The sequence below is a fragment of the Palaemon carinicauda genome, chromosome 42, assembly GCF_036898095.1.
Source record: "Palaemon carinicauda isolate YSFRI2023 chromosome 42, ASM3689809v2, whole genome shotgun sequence".
NCBI lineage: Eukaryota > Metazoa > Arthropoda > Malacostraca > Decapoda > Palaemonidae > Palaemon > Palaemon carinicauda.
In genome coordinates, this window is record NC_090766.1 from 8,970,230 (window position 1) to 8,985,463 (window position 15,234).

Genomic DNA, 15,234 nt, shown 5'->3' on the forward strand with positions numbered 1-15,234 from the left:
CTTGCCTGAAAATGTCTGTGCCAGAGAAATTTGCTATATTCTTTAATGAAAAAAAATGAAAAAATTTATAGAGGTTTCCTCCAAAATCAGCTAAAAGGACAGTCAGTTATGCCAGTGAAGGAGGGTAAGAAGTTAAAAGAAATTTAAGGAAATAAATATGCGTGACTTGTTAAAGGTTATGAGAGAGATGAAGAATACATATTGAGGAAACGACCCTTTCCCAAATAGCTCAATAAGTGAAGCTCCACACAAGCAAGTTGTATATGATATTTACCTAAATATAATTAACCCTCAAGCTACTAGCGCTGCTGTAAGAGTTAGACATGTCAATCATCCATATAGACTATTCGAAATTAGTGTGAATCATATAATAGGATGAAGAACGACCTTCCACTTGATGTCAAGAATAGCAAAAATGTGGTAGATTTCAAGGAAAACCTGAAAACTTATCTCTTTGGAAATCGTTATAATAGTAATCAGAAGACTATTAAGCCTAAATACAAATGCTAGCGAATAACTGAAAAGATACAGAACAAAATATAAACCGGAAAGAAATTATTTTCACAAAGCAAGGCCCGCCTGAACAGACTCAGTGTCTGATGGAGGGCGAGAAATAAACCCCTAAAAGTAAAAGTATATATATATATATATATATATATATATATATATATATATATATATATATATATATATATATATATATATATATATATATGAGCCTTACAAAAGGTTGAGAACATAAGCTAGTTATAACTTAAGGGGCTATGGAAAGATTAATGATGGAAATATCAGTTCTCACAAGAAATTTGCGTTACACTAGCTTCAATAACGAATTAGTGGGTAATATTTAATTGTACATAAATATTTGCAGGGGAAAATTATGCAAATATAAGTTTTTTTTCAATTTTATTTGTATCATAGAGAAATCAAACTAAAACGAGCCAAGTAACCGTAGATTACCGTACCGTTGTATAGGTATATCTTCCCTCACTACTACTACTGTTCCCCCAGACACGTTTATTTTGTAAAATTTTCAAGTTATTAAATCACAATATTCTTCGTTTAAATCTAGTGAATTTACTCCAGCATCGTATGGTAAGACAAACTAAATTAATTATAGCTGTTTCTTGGATATTATCGTGGATTATATTTTATGAGAGACGTGGCTAGGTTAGTGTAGCCCCCCTTCATAGTCCAGGCTAGGTTAGTGTAGCCCCCCTTCATAGTCCAGGCTAGGTTAGTGTAGGCCCCCTTCATAGTCCAGGCTAGGTTAGTGTAGTCCCCCTTCAGAGTCCAGGCTAGGTTAGTGTAGCCCCCCTTCATAGTCCAGGCTAGGTTAGTGTAGCCCCCCTTCATAGTCCAGGCTAGGTTAGTGTAGCCCCCTTTCATAGTCCAGGCTAGGTTAGTGTAGCCCCCCTTCATAGTCCAGGCTAGGTTAGTGTAGCCCCCCTTCATAGTCCAGGCTAGGTTAGTGTAGCCCCCCTTCAGAGTCCAGGCTAGGTTAGTGTAGCCCCCCTTCATAGTCCAGGCTAGGTTAGTGTAGGCCCCCTTCATAGTCCAGGTAGGTTAGTGAAGGCCCCCTTCAGAGTCCAGGCTAGGTTAGTGTAGCCCCCTTCATAGTCCAGGCCAGGTTACGTTGCTCTACAGTACAGATTAGAGAAGTAGATGATAAAATGTGGAGGGATGAGATAAAAGAGAAAAATAGTTTAGGGGTTAAGGGTGTATGTACAATAGTGGCTACCTGTATGTATTATTATGCCTAACTTAGAATACGGCAGTGTAAGGGGGAGTCACAGGGGGCGTCAGCCCCCCCACCCCCCTGTTAGGTAAGTAGGTTAGGTTAGGGGGAAATGTTTAGATTAGTTGATGTCTATTTTTAATAAATGTGAGGAACTGGCACCTGATATACAAAGGCTCCAGGGGGTGTATGTATGATAGCGGCCACCTGTATGTATTATTATGGCTAACTTAGAATACGGGAGTGTAAGGGGGCCGTTAGCCCCTCCGTTAGGTAAGGACACGGCTTGTAGGTTAGGTTAGGGGGGAAAGTTTAGGGTAGTTAATGTCCATTTTTAACCCAAATAAGGAACTGGCCACTGATATACAAAGGCTCCTATTTTAGAAATATACAAACAAGAAAAAGGTCCAATAGGAGAAGAAATTTTTATCACAACAAACCTGGTTCCGTTATTATGTATAGAGCTAGGGCCAACTGTTTAAGATTAAATGAAAGGAAAAGACATGAATTAGGAGGAAGGGTAGAAATTTAAGCCATGTGGGGCAGACACTGAAGACCTCGCCCATTTCATTCTTGACTGTCCAGACCTCAGCGACGAGAGAAGGAAAATAATAGAATTACAGCAGCCGTATGAAGAAAAATAGAAGATAATAGGAAACGTGCTGTTTAAGAAAGAAGGAATAGAGAAAAGAAAAGAATATATTTATCAGATGTGGAAAAAAAAGAGAGAATAAAAGAATTAGAATAAAAAAGAAAGCTAAGGAGGTGCCGATGGAAGGGCGAATCCCTCCACCCAACAACTGAACTGAACTGAACCTTAACCCCAAGCCAAGTTTAGTTTTTCACTAATGTATATGTGGCTACAGTACATATCATTTGGTTTTCGTTTGTAATACCGTTGTGGGGTGGTATGTTAACTAGAATCATAATATACTGTACATCTCATTAATCCTTAATGTAGAAAAGGTAAACTTATAGAACAATACAATAAAAAGTCTTTAGAAAAAAAGACTTTTTGGAGCCTTTGTATAACAGCGGCCAGTTCCTCCCTTGTGTATCATAAATGGACATCAACTAAGCTTAACTTCCCCTCCTAACCTAACCTACAAGCCGTTTCCTTACCTACTTAACTAATAGGGGGGACGCTAACACCCCCTACTACCGCCCTTAAACTGCCGTATCGTAAGTTAGTCATAATCATACATGCAGATGGCTGCTATCATACGTACACCCCGACTTTTTTAAATGTATTTTGTTGTGTTTTGATCAATTTTTGATGATAATTCCTGGGGGAAATCCATATTTTATGAATCATGGTGGGTCACCCTCCATAACTGAAAAGTTATGGCTTTGCGCTAGATATCATCATCATCCTTAGTACAGGTATTCTATAATGAAACATATTTTTCCTACTCAATATCTTGTGATTTATCTATTTCTACCTATGAATATTGGGGCAAACCACTCCCATTTATGAGCTTTCATATCCATAAAAATAATTATGGGTGATCCCAATGGGGAACGGGTTTGTGGGTGGGGAAACTCTAAAAATTAGTGATTTTCAGCAATACTAATAGATAGAAATGCTTAATACAAGATTAATCATTTGGAAGATACTGTATATAATTCATGTAGGTATCATAGTTACCTACAATTTATATTACGTCCCTCAAATGGTCTTTACTCTGCCGTGGCTCGCTTAACTCCCCAATAATTATCTCCTTGCTTCTCTGTTCTGGCAAGTGGTACATGATGTTCTGTGCACGCCAACCATGCTGGTTATTATTTCAGTGATTTGTTCTTACATGTAATACAAAACTTCGACATGTACTGTAGTAGGAATATGTCTTCAACCAAGTTGGAAATGGCTGTTAAGCTACAAGGTAAACACTGCTAGTTGGTGGGTAGTAGGGAAGCCCAGCCCAACCAACAGGTAGCATAACCTTCATGTTGACTTTGGCCTCTGGTGAGTACCATACTGCCACCTGGTCAGAACCAATCCAGGAGGGTTGATGGCAGTCTCCCTTCCCCCAACGGGTTCCCTAGAGGACGGAGCCTCTGGAGAAACCGTAGGTGAAACAGCCGGCTTCGTTCTCGAAGAAGGGAAGAAAGAGCTTAAGAGTTTTTTTTGGCATCAGCTTAGGCAAACCCTTTGATGCTAGAGAATCCTTCTTAGACTTCGTTTTTGCAATCCACCCACTGCACATTCTGCATGTGGCTGTTTTAATATTATGCTTTTTCTTTCAATTTGAATACAGGTGTATTGGTCTTACAGTCGTGTCCACGGGATACTGTTCTATATCATGATTGGAATTGCAGCCATACCGATAACTATAATTGTGTTACAGTTTCTGTGCTACCTGCCGCACCTATGTACTTATTCCTTTCGAGTGGCATGTCTGTTGCTGTTCTATCCCTCGTGTTTGTAACTGACAATATGAACCTAAGGAAGGTTTTTCCTTTGACATCTTCGGTGTTCCGTTGGTAGACTACCGCTCATCTTCCTTTCGGTATGTACCAATTCCAGAAAGCTCTGAGAACATATCACCTGGTTGTTGTGTGGTCCTCACGAGTGTCTTCTGCCTACATGACTTAGGAGACAGACTTTAGGGTCTCCCTTTTCTTTGTCTTCACTGCGACTTTTGAGGAGTTTGATTAGAAGATGTCATCGTAAAGTTAAGGAGGTCTGATCGGTAGGAGTTAACTTAACTCTTACCGTTCCTCTCCCTATGAGAAAGAGAGAGACAGTGCTATACATACTGTACTGTTGGTTGAGATCTCTCTCTCTCTCATTCAGAAGATAGACTGTGGTGCATGCCAATAATATTGGTTCACACTGCTGCTACTGTCGAATATGATGTTGTTGCAGAGTTCTAGAGTACTGAATCTTCAAACACACGTGAGCAACAGGTATCCTAGTGAGTGCTAGTGATTAAACGTTCTCAACCTCGCTTTTTGGATGCCTATTGCAGTCCATGACCCGAGGTTCGAATCCTCTATCTCTTCCCTCCAAGATACAACTAGCAATCGGGATGACCTATTTCTCTGTCCTGTAAGCACATTAGGTTATTCCTTAGCCGTGGTAGAGGGAAGAAAATGATCTCCAAAAGTACTGTCTAATTTTGGCTTCATGAAACCATTAGACACTCATACCCTTCCTTGGAAGGAACTGTGAACGGTCCGTCAAGAGTGTGAGATCACAAAATCAGAGGAATTGGCTCCATTCTCATCTTCAAGAAGAATCTGTCCGTGGCTCAAGTGCTGAAAGCATGAGTCAGGAAACGCCGGACAAGCTTTACTTCCCGCTACCTTGAGGAGTACAGTGTCCTTGGACACTTTCTCCTCAGGAACTGTGATAGCAAGTCTAGCTCTTTTGTGAGCCAAGAAGCATCTTGATTTAGATAGTGGTCACGGCATATGTCCAATAATGAAAGATGGGAATGTCTGGTCTTTTTCCTGTCCTCCATTATGGAGCCGACTATGACTAGCAATGGTAAGCTACTCAGTAGAGCACCTTTTTTTTTTTTTACATTATTTTGTTTTTAAGTATCTCCCTCATCCATCTTTACAAGGGGAAGGATGGAGAAAACGTTTGAATTCCCGTCAATCTTATAAATGCCACTGTATTGGAGGCCTACCCTAACAGCTCCGAGATCTTTATGCTCAGGTAATTGGGAGGTTGAATAGGAGTCATGACTTTTGCTCCTCTGCAGGACCAAAGTATATTTGACATTTCCTAGTTTAGAGAACCGAACGAGCCAGATTGGTTAGGGTATGGTGTTCCATAGCTCAGGATAAGTCTCCTATTAACCCTTTTACCCCCAGGCTATTTGGAAATTTCCAACCCTTAACCCCCAGGGGGTTATTTTTTTCCCAGCACATTTTGCAGTATATATTTTTTAAATTGCTCCAACAGCCCTAATTTTTGTCATAGAGAGGTCAGGTTGGTCTCATTCTCTTGGAAAATGCCTGAATTTTCACAAAAAAATTATCAAAAATATAAAAAAAAAAATTTTATAGCATTTTTTTTGCAAGGATGTACCGGTACGTCCATGGGGGTAAAGGGATGGCTTTTGTGAAACGTACCAGTACGTCCTTTGGGGGTAAAAGGGTTAAAGGTCGAATGTTTGTATGGTTAGGAAAACTACAAATTAATTAAGAAATTTGTTATGTTCTGAAGATTTTCTGTTCCTTTAGTAATAGTTAATTTAAGGTAGTTGGCATATTATTTTACATGATATAAACTGTTGTGAAATTCTTTGTAAGAGGAAGATTCTCATTGTTGTTTGTTTCTTACAGAGTATGTGTAAAAGATTGTAGTAAGACATGGATTCTAGAAGAAAAACAACTTTCAACAAAAGAGAATACTTCAAACAAAAGTATAAGAAAAACTATGGAAGTCAACAGGAAGGTATGTTGGTCAATTGGTTTTGTAATGTTTCTGTAACTATTCTTATAAATAGATATCTGTTTAATACCAAAAGGAAGTTAGCACGGAAGATTATTCAGTTCATATTATTATTATTATTATTATTATTATTACTACTAGCTAAGCTACAATCCTAGTTGGAAAAGCAGGATGCCGTAAGCCCAAGGGCTCCAACAGTGAGGAAAGGAGACAAATAGAATATTGTGCCTGAGTGTAAGCTCAAGCTTCACTTGCTTGAGTATACATACAAGCAAGACTTTGGAAGACCATGGTAGAGGCTATGGCACTACCAAAGACTAGAGAACAATGGTTTGATTTTAAAGTGGCCTTCTCTTAGAAGAGCTTCTCAGGGACAGGATGTCTCTAGGACTACGGATCTTTGTCCGTAGCCCACAGAGGCTGACTACCCTGAGTCACAGAGCTCCTTTTTGAAGGTCGTTGCCGTCATTCGTGAGTGCAACGTCCTTGGGAAGGTGACTGTGGCCCCACCCTCGGTAATTGATTGGCACTTTGGTGCCCCTTAAGGATCGAAGCCCTCATTGTAGTTGATTTGATCGGATCTTGTGGACTTCGCTTTGGACCAGGTGAATGATCAGATCTGTGGTTCTGAGAATTCACTCTGTTCTAGCATGTCAAACAAGACTGTGCCATCCCCACTCTTTAGATAGCGGAGGTTTTATATGGCGTAGAACAACGCGTCTGCACCTCTGCAGGTAGCTTCGTCAATTTGCTCTCTGCTGGGGGCCTCAAGGTTGCTCGGCCTATGAGTCGGCATCCATGGCAGCTTCGGCCTTGGCCTCTCTAGACTGTTTGCTGAAGAATGATACAATTATTTTTCTATGAGGGGAATAGGTGATGTGTGTGCTAACTAGATAACAACTTATCAGGTAGTTAGTGTATGTACTTGGGCAAAGAAGAAGAGATACAGAATAAACTGTGAAAAGTAGAAATATATATATATTGTACAGTACCCTGTACTTTATACAGTTAGGTAATCATTGAAACAGATGCTGAAACATTATTAATGTAAAGTTATCAGTAAAAATTTATGCCATAATTACAGTTAACTGTCACCTCAAAGCCACTAATGGAAGTAGCTGCTAAGATGAAGATTTTATATGAGTAGAAAAGGCTGAAATGAACCATGAATTAGCAGTTGAACAATAAACATTATTAGAATAATGATGGTGATCCTTTTAATGATATGGGGAATTATATATAAAGCGGTTACCTTTGAAGGTTTAAAGGTCGCTCATGAATGACAGAGGCAAGGGACAGTGACATTGCCCTAGCAATTAGGACAATGCCCTAGAGACCGACCATATATTATATGATCAGTGCCCAAGCCTCCTCTCCACCCAAGCTAGGACTAGGGAGGGCCAGGCAGTGGCTGCTGATGACTCGGCAGATAGACCTATAGGCTCCCCCCAACCTTAGTTCACAAGGATAGTAAGGTTGCAGACACTAATGGTACTAACGAGTCTGAGCGGGACTCGAACCCCCTACTGGCAAACACCAGGCAGAGACGTTACCAATCAGGCCACAGCAACCCCTAAATACCATAAACTATGAAATATGAGGAAAGTAAGTTAATCATAATTGGGGTTATAAGTGACATATGCAGTCAATTTTAATAGTCAGGGCTTCTCCACCATGAGGCTCAATACTACACAGTATTCTAGAAGTTTTAATTTCAGCTGTGACCAAATTGTGTAATGATTTTCCTAATCGGGTAGTTGAATTGGTAGAACTTCAAAAGTTCAAACTTGCAGCAAATGTTTTTATGGTGAAAAGGCTGAAATAAGTCTTATAGTTTATTTATGAAATATTTGTATTGATATTGTTACTGTTTTCAAAATATTGTGTATTAATTGTTCCGTATTTCTCATATCATATATTTATTTCCTTTCCTCACTGGGCTATTTTGCCATGTTGGAATCCTTGGGCTTGTAGCATCTTGCTTTTCCAACTAGGGTTGTAGTTTAGCTAGTAATAATAATAATAATAGTTAAAAGTCATCTGTGAAAGCAAATTTGGGTATATATGATTGATGGCTAATGAGGAAATTTGTTGTTGTTAACTAATGTAATAAATTAAATTTATGGTCTATAGAGTACCCAAAATACCTACTATGTCATTTAGGTTATGGAATCCAGTACATATTTAAATCTTGCAATTAGACTTTTCCTAAAATACAACAAAATTTAAAGGGTACTGTATTATAATTATCCAATGTTATATTTTATTTTCTGTGTTCATCCTGACTCAAAATTTATCTAAAGAAATAAATATCAGTAAATATGTATGAGTTGTAAATTTGGTACACTGATTTTCCTGTTTGCTAAGGAGTTCAAATGGTCTTACTTCTAATCCATAGAAAATTCAGTTGTGTTCTTTAAAATAGGAAACTTTGAAAACTTTTATTTTGTTCCCACTAGGTCATGGCCGAGCTCTCTTGCAGAAGAAGGCATTTGTACGACAGTATTACAAGGAGAAAAAATGGCAAGAGAGGAAAGAAATGAAGAGAACGGTACAAGGTGAGTCCTTATATAATTTATATATATATATATATATATATATATATATATATATATATATATATATATATTATATATATATATATATTATATATATATATATATATTATATTATATATATATATATATATATATATATATATATATATATATATATATATATATATATATATATATATATATATATATATATAAAAGAATCTCATATATATATATATATATAATATATATATATATACAGTATGTATATATATATATATATATATATATATATATATATATATATATATATATATATATATATATATATATATATATATATATATATAAAAGAATTTCATTTTCTAAATCAAAATTTATGCTCTAGAAACCATTTAAATCTTGATTAATATTTGTGATATTTGCATAAACCCAGTGAATTTTTACACAGCCTGTAATGTTTGGGGTAGATTTTCAGCAGTCAAATTCTTTACAGTGAGTCCGTCAGCCACCTTTAGAAGGAGGAGCATTCTTGATCTTTCTGATCATGAATGTCAGATTTTTTGGGGACACGTGAACTAATATTAAAGAAATCATTATGTGATTAAACAAAGTTGTGTAGGCTGTAAAAACCCTTTAAAATCTTTGAAATTATTTTATCTAATACTTTCTTAATAATTTCTAGGTATTCTTTTTCTTTCTGATCATGAATGTTGGATTTTTGGAGGGCACGAGAAAAGACAATACGAAAGAAATGGGTTTGTGATTAAACAAAATTGTGTAGGCTGTAAAAAACTTTAAAATCTTTTGAATTACCTTATTTAATATTTTTTTTTAATAATTTCTAGATGAAGCTGTGAGAAATGAACGAGAAATGATTCCAGACCCACCTGTTGAGGACAAAATAAATGAGAATGAAGAGGAGGAAACTGCTTTTTCTGAAAAAAAGTAAGGCTCTCGTAATTTTAAGATCAATATATCAATGTTTTGGTTTAAAATTAATTTTCTACTTGAAGTATGATGAAGAAGAGGCTTAGGTCAAGTTAATTTTCTATCAAGTAAAGTAATGCAACACAGTTCCTCAAACTACAAACTTTTGTATCTCCAAAAGTTTGTAGTTTGAGGACCTTCTGTATTGCATTACTTTACTTAATGCAATACAGAAGGTCCTCAAACTACAAACTTTTGTATCTCCGAAAATTTGTAGTTTGAGGACCTTCTGTATTGCATTACTTTACTTAATGCAATACAGAAGGTCCTCAAACTACAAACTTTTAGGGATACAAGCACAAACCTAAGTGAAAATTACAAAGATAAGATACAGAAATACTGTAATGAAAATATTATAATTTAATATATTAAGCAAAACATTTGTAATAACGTGATATCTATTTCATATGAAATCTATGTGTTGAATTTTGTAGCTAAAAACCAGTCATGCAATTCAGATTGAGCTTAACCTAGGCCAAAATTTAACATACCCGGTAATTCAAGTTCTTGGAACTTATTAGCTTTGTAATTTGAGAACCTGCTGTGCTACTTCCTTTTAATTACAATATAAAGATCAACCACTGAATATCAAGTAATATTACATACAATATTTTAATAAGTATTACTTGACATTCATTGTGCTATGCATTTTTGAGTCATTTAAAGAAGAGAGAGGATTAGTAGCAAGTTTGTATTATTAGAGCTATGCCCATGCCTCGAGAAATGCCGTTATACTTCAGGACTGCTAGAGGTCCCCTTCTTGAATCCATAATTCTCATGTTAAAAGCAACTTGAATCTCATTTCGTGTTACGGTTTATGTTAAGAGGATTTTTTGGGCCTCTGATAGTGTGGTTCTATCATCTTTAATATTATCGAAAGGGTATCTCCTTACCAAAATTTTAACGATGTTAAAAGTATCATATACTGTATTAATTTTGATGATTATATATTTTAAATTCTATTCAATACATGTAAATGTTATTAGATACCATAAATTTATATGCTAGGACTGAAACTTATGAAATTCATATATATAAAAAGTATTGCAAAACAAAATTTTAAAGAATACATGAGCTCAATAGAATCATCTTTACAGAAAACAAAAAATGTCAAGTTTGAAACGGGCGAGACTTCAGTACCATCAGAAAGTTGCCGAAAGGAAGGAGAAAAAGGAGGCCTTTTTTCAGAAAAAGAAGGAAATAGCATTGGCCAAAATTAGACGGAAGGAAGAACGGCTGAAGCGTTTCAAGAAACTCAATCAGAAGACTAAGAAAGGACAACCGGTTATGAGAGGGCGGATAGAGTTGATGCTGGAAAAGCTAGAAAAAGAGATGAGTTTATAGTAATATACAACAGGTTTTCCCATCATTATTATTATTATGTATTATTATAAGCAGGATGTTATAAGCCCAGGGGCCCCAACAGGGAAAATAGCCCAGTGAGGAAAGGAGGAAAGGAAATAAGGAAAAATAAAATATTTTAGGAATAGTAACAATATTCAAATAAATATTTCCTATTTAAACTATAAAAAACTTTAAGAGAACAAGAGGAAGAGGAACTAGATAGAAAAGTGTGCCCGAGTGTACCCTCAAGCAAGAGAACTCTAACCCAAGGCAGTGTAAGACCATGGTACAGAGGCTATGGCACTACCCAAGAATAGAGAACAATGGTTTGATTTTGGAGTGTCCTTCTCCATACCGAAATGTTGGTGTCCATCCTTCGTTCACTGAGGGGGAATCATTGCTAAAGTTTCCCTCACATGGCATTTAAACGTTTTATATCAGTGGGGCTTTTAGCTAGCCATACTGCTTTGTTTTTCGTGTACTACATTTGGTGTCCTCCTCTCAAGCTGTCGTGTGTAACTTCCATTTTATTTTGTCCCAATTTTCACTTCTCATATTCATCTTCATCATTTTATAATAAATGAACTATAATATATCCTCATATTGATTTTATTTATTAAAATTCTATTCTTTATACAGGATTTTGATGGCAATTTCCACTTTCTATTTATGGAAGTTTATTTTTTTATGTTTATGTTCATCCTGAGGAGTTATTTTGTGGACCTAAATCAATATACTGTATACAAAATAAATCTTACCTTTTATTACATCTTAAAGATTGAATCATTCTTTTTACGGGGGTTAATGTGCTGTTCGGTCTCAAAGGACTATCCTGTAAAAGGCTAGAACAGGTAATCCAATACGGATTTGTTCCTACGCAAATGCAAAACCTCGTCCTCTAATAGGGGTAAGATTCTGATGAAAGGGAAAGCTGGAAATGGCCAATGCAGAATTGTCGAGGTTCTGGCAGCCACTGGTGGTATGGGTGTTAGGACAGAGCCTTCATTCTGATCTTGGCAGTCAAGCTGTACAGATGTTCTTTCGACGCTCTCCAATCGGCCTGAAGTTTTTCACCAATATTTATTTTCCCTCTTTACAGTTTGAGTGTGAAACAACAAAGCATGCAGACATGTCCAGGGCGGTAAGATGGATACTGTGTCACCTTTATGAGTAAGGTGAGGTTGATCCTCATTCTCATGTTTGTGTAAAGGCACCGCTGCACTTTGAACTCAATTTGCAATGTACGCAGAATAGGAGGACCAGGAGATTTAAGTGCGACCATTCTCCTTCAGGTTCGTCCTGTGACTGGTGTCTTAGGAGGAACACTTCTCCACTGGAGGCCTCTGTTCCACTAGTTGCAGATTTTCTTGTGTACCTGAGGGATGATGAACTCTTGGTGTTGATGGTTAAAGACTATTGCTCGGCTTCCAGTCACATTTTCAGACTGAAAGGAGTACTGTAAATCTGTCTTCCTCAAGGAGATTATCAGCTTCGACATAGAATTTTAAACGATCATGCCCCTACGGAAATCAGATCCCTGCTTGGAATGAGACCCGGCAGCTTATATCACTTGGTAAAGGTCCATACAAACCATTGAGGGGAGCCTCAGATAGGGACCTGACCCTTAGAATGGTATTCTTGCTGGCATTTCTTCAACTAAATGAGTGGGAAAGCGACACATAAACTTTACTTAGTGTCACATTCTCAGTGGTAGAAGCAGATCTTGTTTAAAGATTCAAAAGCCGCTCATGAATGGCAGAGGCAAGGGACAGAGACATTGGCCTATCAAGCAGGACAATGCCCTAGAGACTGACCATATATCATATGATCAGCGCCCAAGACCCCTCTCCACCCAAGCTAGGACCAGGGAAGGCCAGACAATGGCTGCTGATGACTCAACAGCTCCCCCAAACCTCAGCTCACAAGGATGGTAAGGTTGCAGACACTAATGGCACTAACGAGTGAGCGAGACTCGAACCCCCGACTGGCAAACACCAGGCAGAGACGTTACCAATCAGGCCACAACAAAACTTGGGACCCGTCAATCAGTGACTACATTTGACTCATTTTCAGTCTTATTGTTAAAGATGACCGATAATCTTGCTCGTGTCCTGCAAGGCTCTACACAAAGCGTACGAGATCACGTATATTCCACTCACAAAATCTCTTGGTAAGTACAGGGAAGACAAATTAGAAAATCTCCAAAAATATCATCTTCTCGCTTTGTGAAACCATCAATAGAACCTTAAGAGATCTAAAGGATGTACTTTCCTTCCCTGCCCCTCCTGGAGCTCATGAAGTGTGAGGGATTATTACCACTTTAGCCTTCAAAAACAACCACTTAGTTGGCCAAGTGTTGCAGGCAGACCATCTTCAAGACACTACCTTTAGAATTGCACCCTCAGGTCCATGGATAGTCTCCATAGGATACATGGCAGCTTCGCATTTCTGTCAGGACAAAAGCATCATATCTAAGATGGCAGTTTAATCGTATGTCAGAGGTTTAAGAGTGGGAACTTCTGGCCTTTTTTCCTCTCCTTTTCTCTCTCATGAGAGCGATCAGCCAGTGTGACGCTATGAAGTTGGGACACAGGTGAACACACTAATGACAGGTAGTTAATTTTACCGAGATGGTAAATGTCTAAATTCCCAACACTCCTTCAGAGGGGGAGTATCACAGTTAAGGGGAAACGCAATAATTACAATGCCTTAAAGGGACCCTTCCCTATGGGAAATACTGATAAAGGAGGGGTGCAGTCCTGTGACCAGTGTGGCTGTGTCTTCAGCTCCTATTGAAGAGGGTGCAGGTGGAGACGATCTTTCAGAATGAGACGTTCCATGGAGGCTAGATGTTCCAGCCACTTAGGCCAAAGCTGCGGTGGCCTGTTGAAGGAGAGGGAAAAGCCATCTCTCAAAGGTGTGCTCGTTTGCCCTGAGACGTGAAGACTTCCCACAATGACGTCAATGTCTATTCCAAAATAAATTATACTCTGTTTGTGAACTAGGCAAACTTCTTCCTTTTCACAATTCCCAGATCACGATCGAAAGGTAAGGAGTTTGTCCTGCTTGAAAAGTCCTCCACCGAGTCAGCAACAATTAACCAATCGTTCGGGTAACGCAGAAGACCAAGTGCTGTTGATGTGTGCCAATAACTATGGTGAAGACTTGTTGAGATATCAATGCAAAGAACTTTGAATTGGTATATTCTGCTCGGCATGACAAAACTGAGATACTTCATGGAGCCAGGATAGATTGTAATCTGGAAGTACGCATCCTTCAGACTGATCGATATTATGAGATCCAATGGCATGATTGTGTCTGGCTTCTCTATCTCAGACAAAGTTGGTCAAACAAACTCATTCAGGTCTGAAAGATTTACAACTGGTCTGGTATCCCGTCCCCCGACACCTTTACTATATTTAAGTCCAATGAAGCAGCCTGAGTAGCCGTCGTTGACCTTCTAGAGGTGAAATCGTGAGAGGATTCTTGTGCGTACGCTTAGGTACACGCGAGCACTCTGGAGAGTGCCCTTCTATAACAGCCTGAACCTCTACCTGGAGAGCTACGTCCTTCCCCCCATCCCTGGCGGTCGGACGATGACATCATTGATGATAAATTAAAGGAGACGAGTTGTTCAACAGGAGGCAGAACCCACACTGGACTGGTCTGTCCCGTGATATCGACCCCTCCTTTATCAAGGTTGCAGGCACCCTCCCACAGGTAGGTTCTGTGACTGCCGCCTCTAGTGGAAGAATCAAAACTGTGGAACTGTTTTGCGTGCTTTCCTCACTCAGGGCCTTGCCAACCAGCTTATGAGTAAATTACAATTATCTCACATGTACAGTACTCTTGAAGCAAGTTAATAACTGGCCCCACTTTCCTCCCCCCATATTGGTTACACTTTTGACCTTGTCTGCTACGATATGGTCAGTCAACACTTTTTTATCCCAGGCTTAGCAAGTCCTTAGACTGTGATGAAGAAACGAATAATTTGTGAGCGGGCAAATCTTTACTAGCTGTACCAAGCATACTCGAGAGAGTACAGCGGAGAGCATAAACAGGGTCGGGGCTCACAAGTCATCCAGTACGGGAAACAACATGCAAATAGCTAGGAGTGCTGCTAAAGTTACATGCCTAAAAGCAACCACTAGTTTTGAGTGGCGCCGTGTCTGCTAAGCCCAAAATTGATCAATCTAAAAGTAGTGTAATTTGTAATT

The 15,234-nt window shown here is 38.3% G+C and overlaps 1 protein-coding gene across 1 annotated transcript; it reads left to right on the forward strand.

Annotated features, from left to right (window-relative positions):
• Window positions 1–959: 959 nt before the first annotated feature.
• On the forward strand, window positions 960–11,747 carry LOC137633293 (uncharacterized). The gene is made up of 5 exons (XM_068365515.1): window positions 960–1,095; window positions 6,038–6,149; window positions 8,606–8,704; window positions 9,532–9,631; window positions 10,771–11,747. Exons 2-5 carry the CDS (start codon window positions 6,065–6,067, stop codon window positions 11,015–11,017), a joined length of 531 nt encoding a protein of 176 aa, XP_068221616.1. The 5' UTR covers window positions 960–1,095; window positions 6,038–6,064; the 3' UTR covers window positions 11,018–11,747.
• Window positions 11,748–15,234: the final 3,487 nt, after the last annotated feature.

What these genes read in the sequence shown, in the direction of transcription:
- LOC137633293 (XM_068365515.1), top strand. Translation starts at nt 6,065, where the DNA reads ATGGATTCTAGAAGAAAAACAACTTTCAACAAAAGAGAATACTTCAAA. An exon ending in CTATGGAAGTCAACAGGAAG is followed by an intron (nt 6,150 to 8,605) that starts GTATGTTGGTCA and finishes TGTTCCCACTAG; the next exon opens with GTCATGGCCGAGCTCTCTTG. An exon ending in AATGAAGAGAACGGTACAAG is followed by an intron (nt 8,705 to 9,531) that starts GTGAGTCCTTAT and finishes AATAATTTCTAG; the next exon opens with ATGAAGCTGTGAGAAATGAA.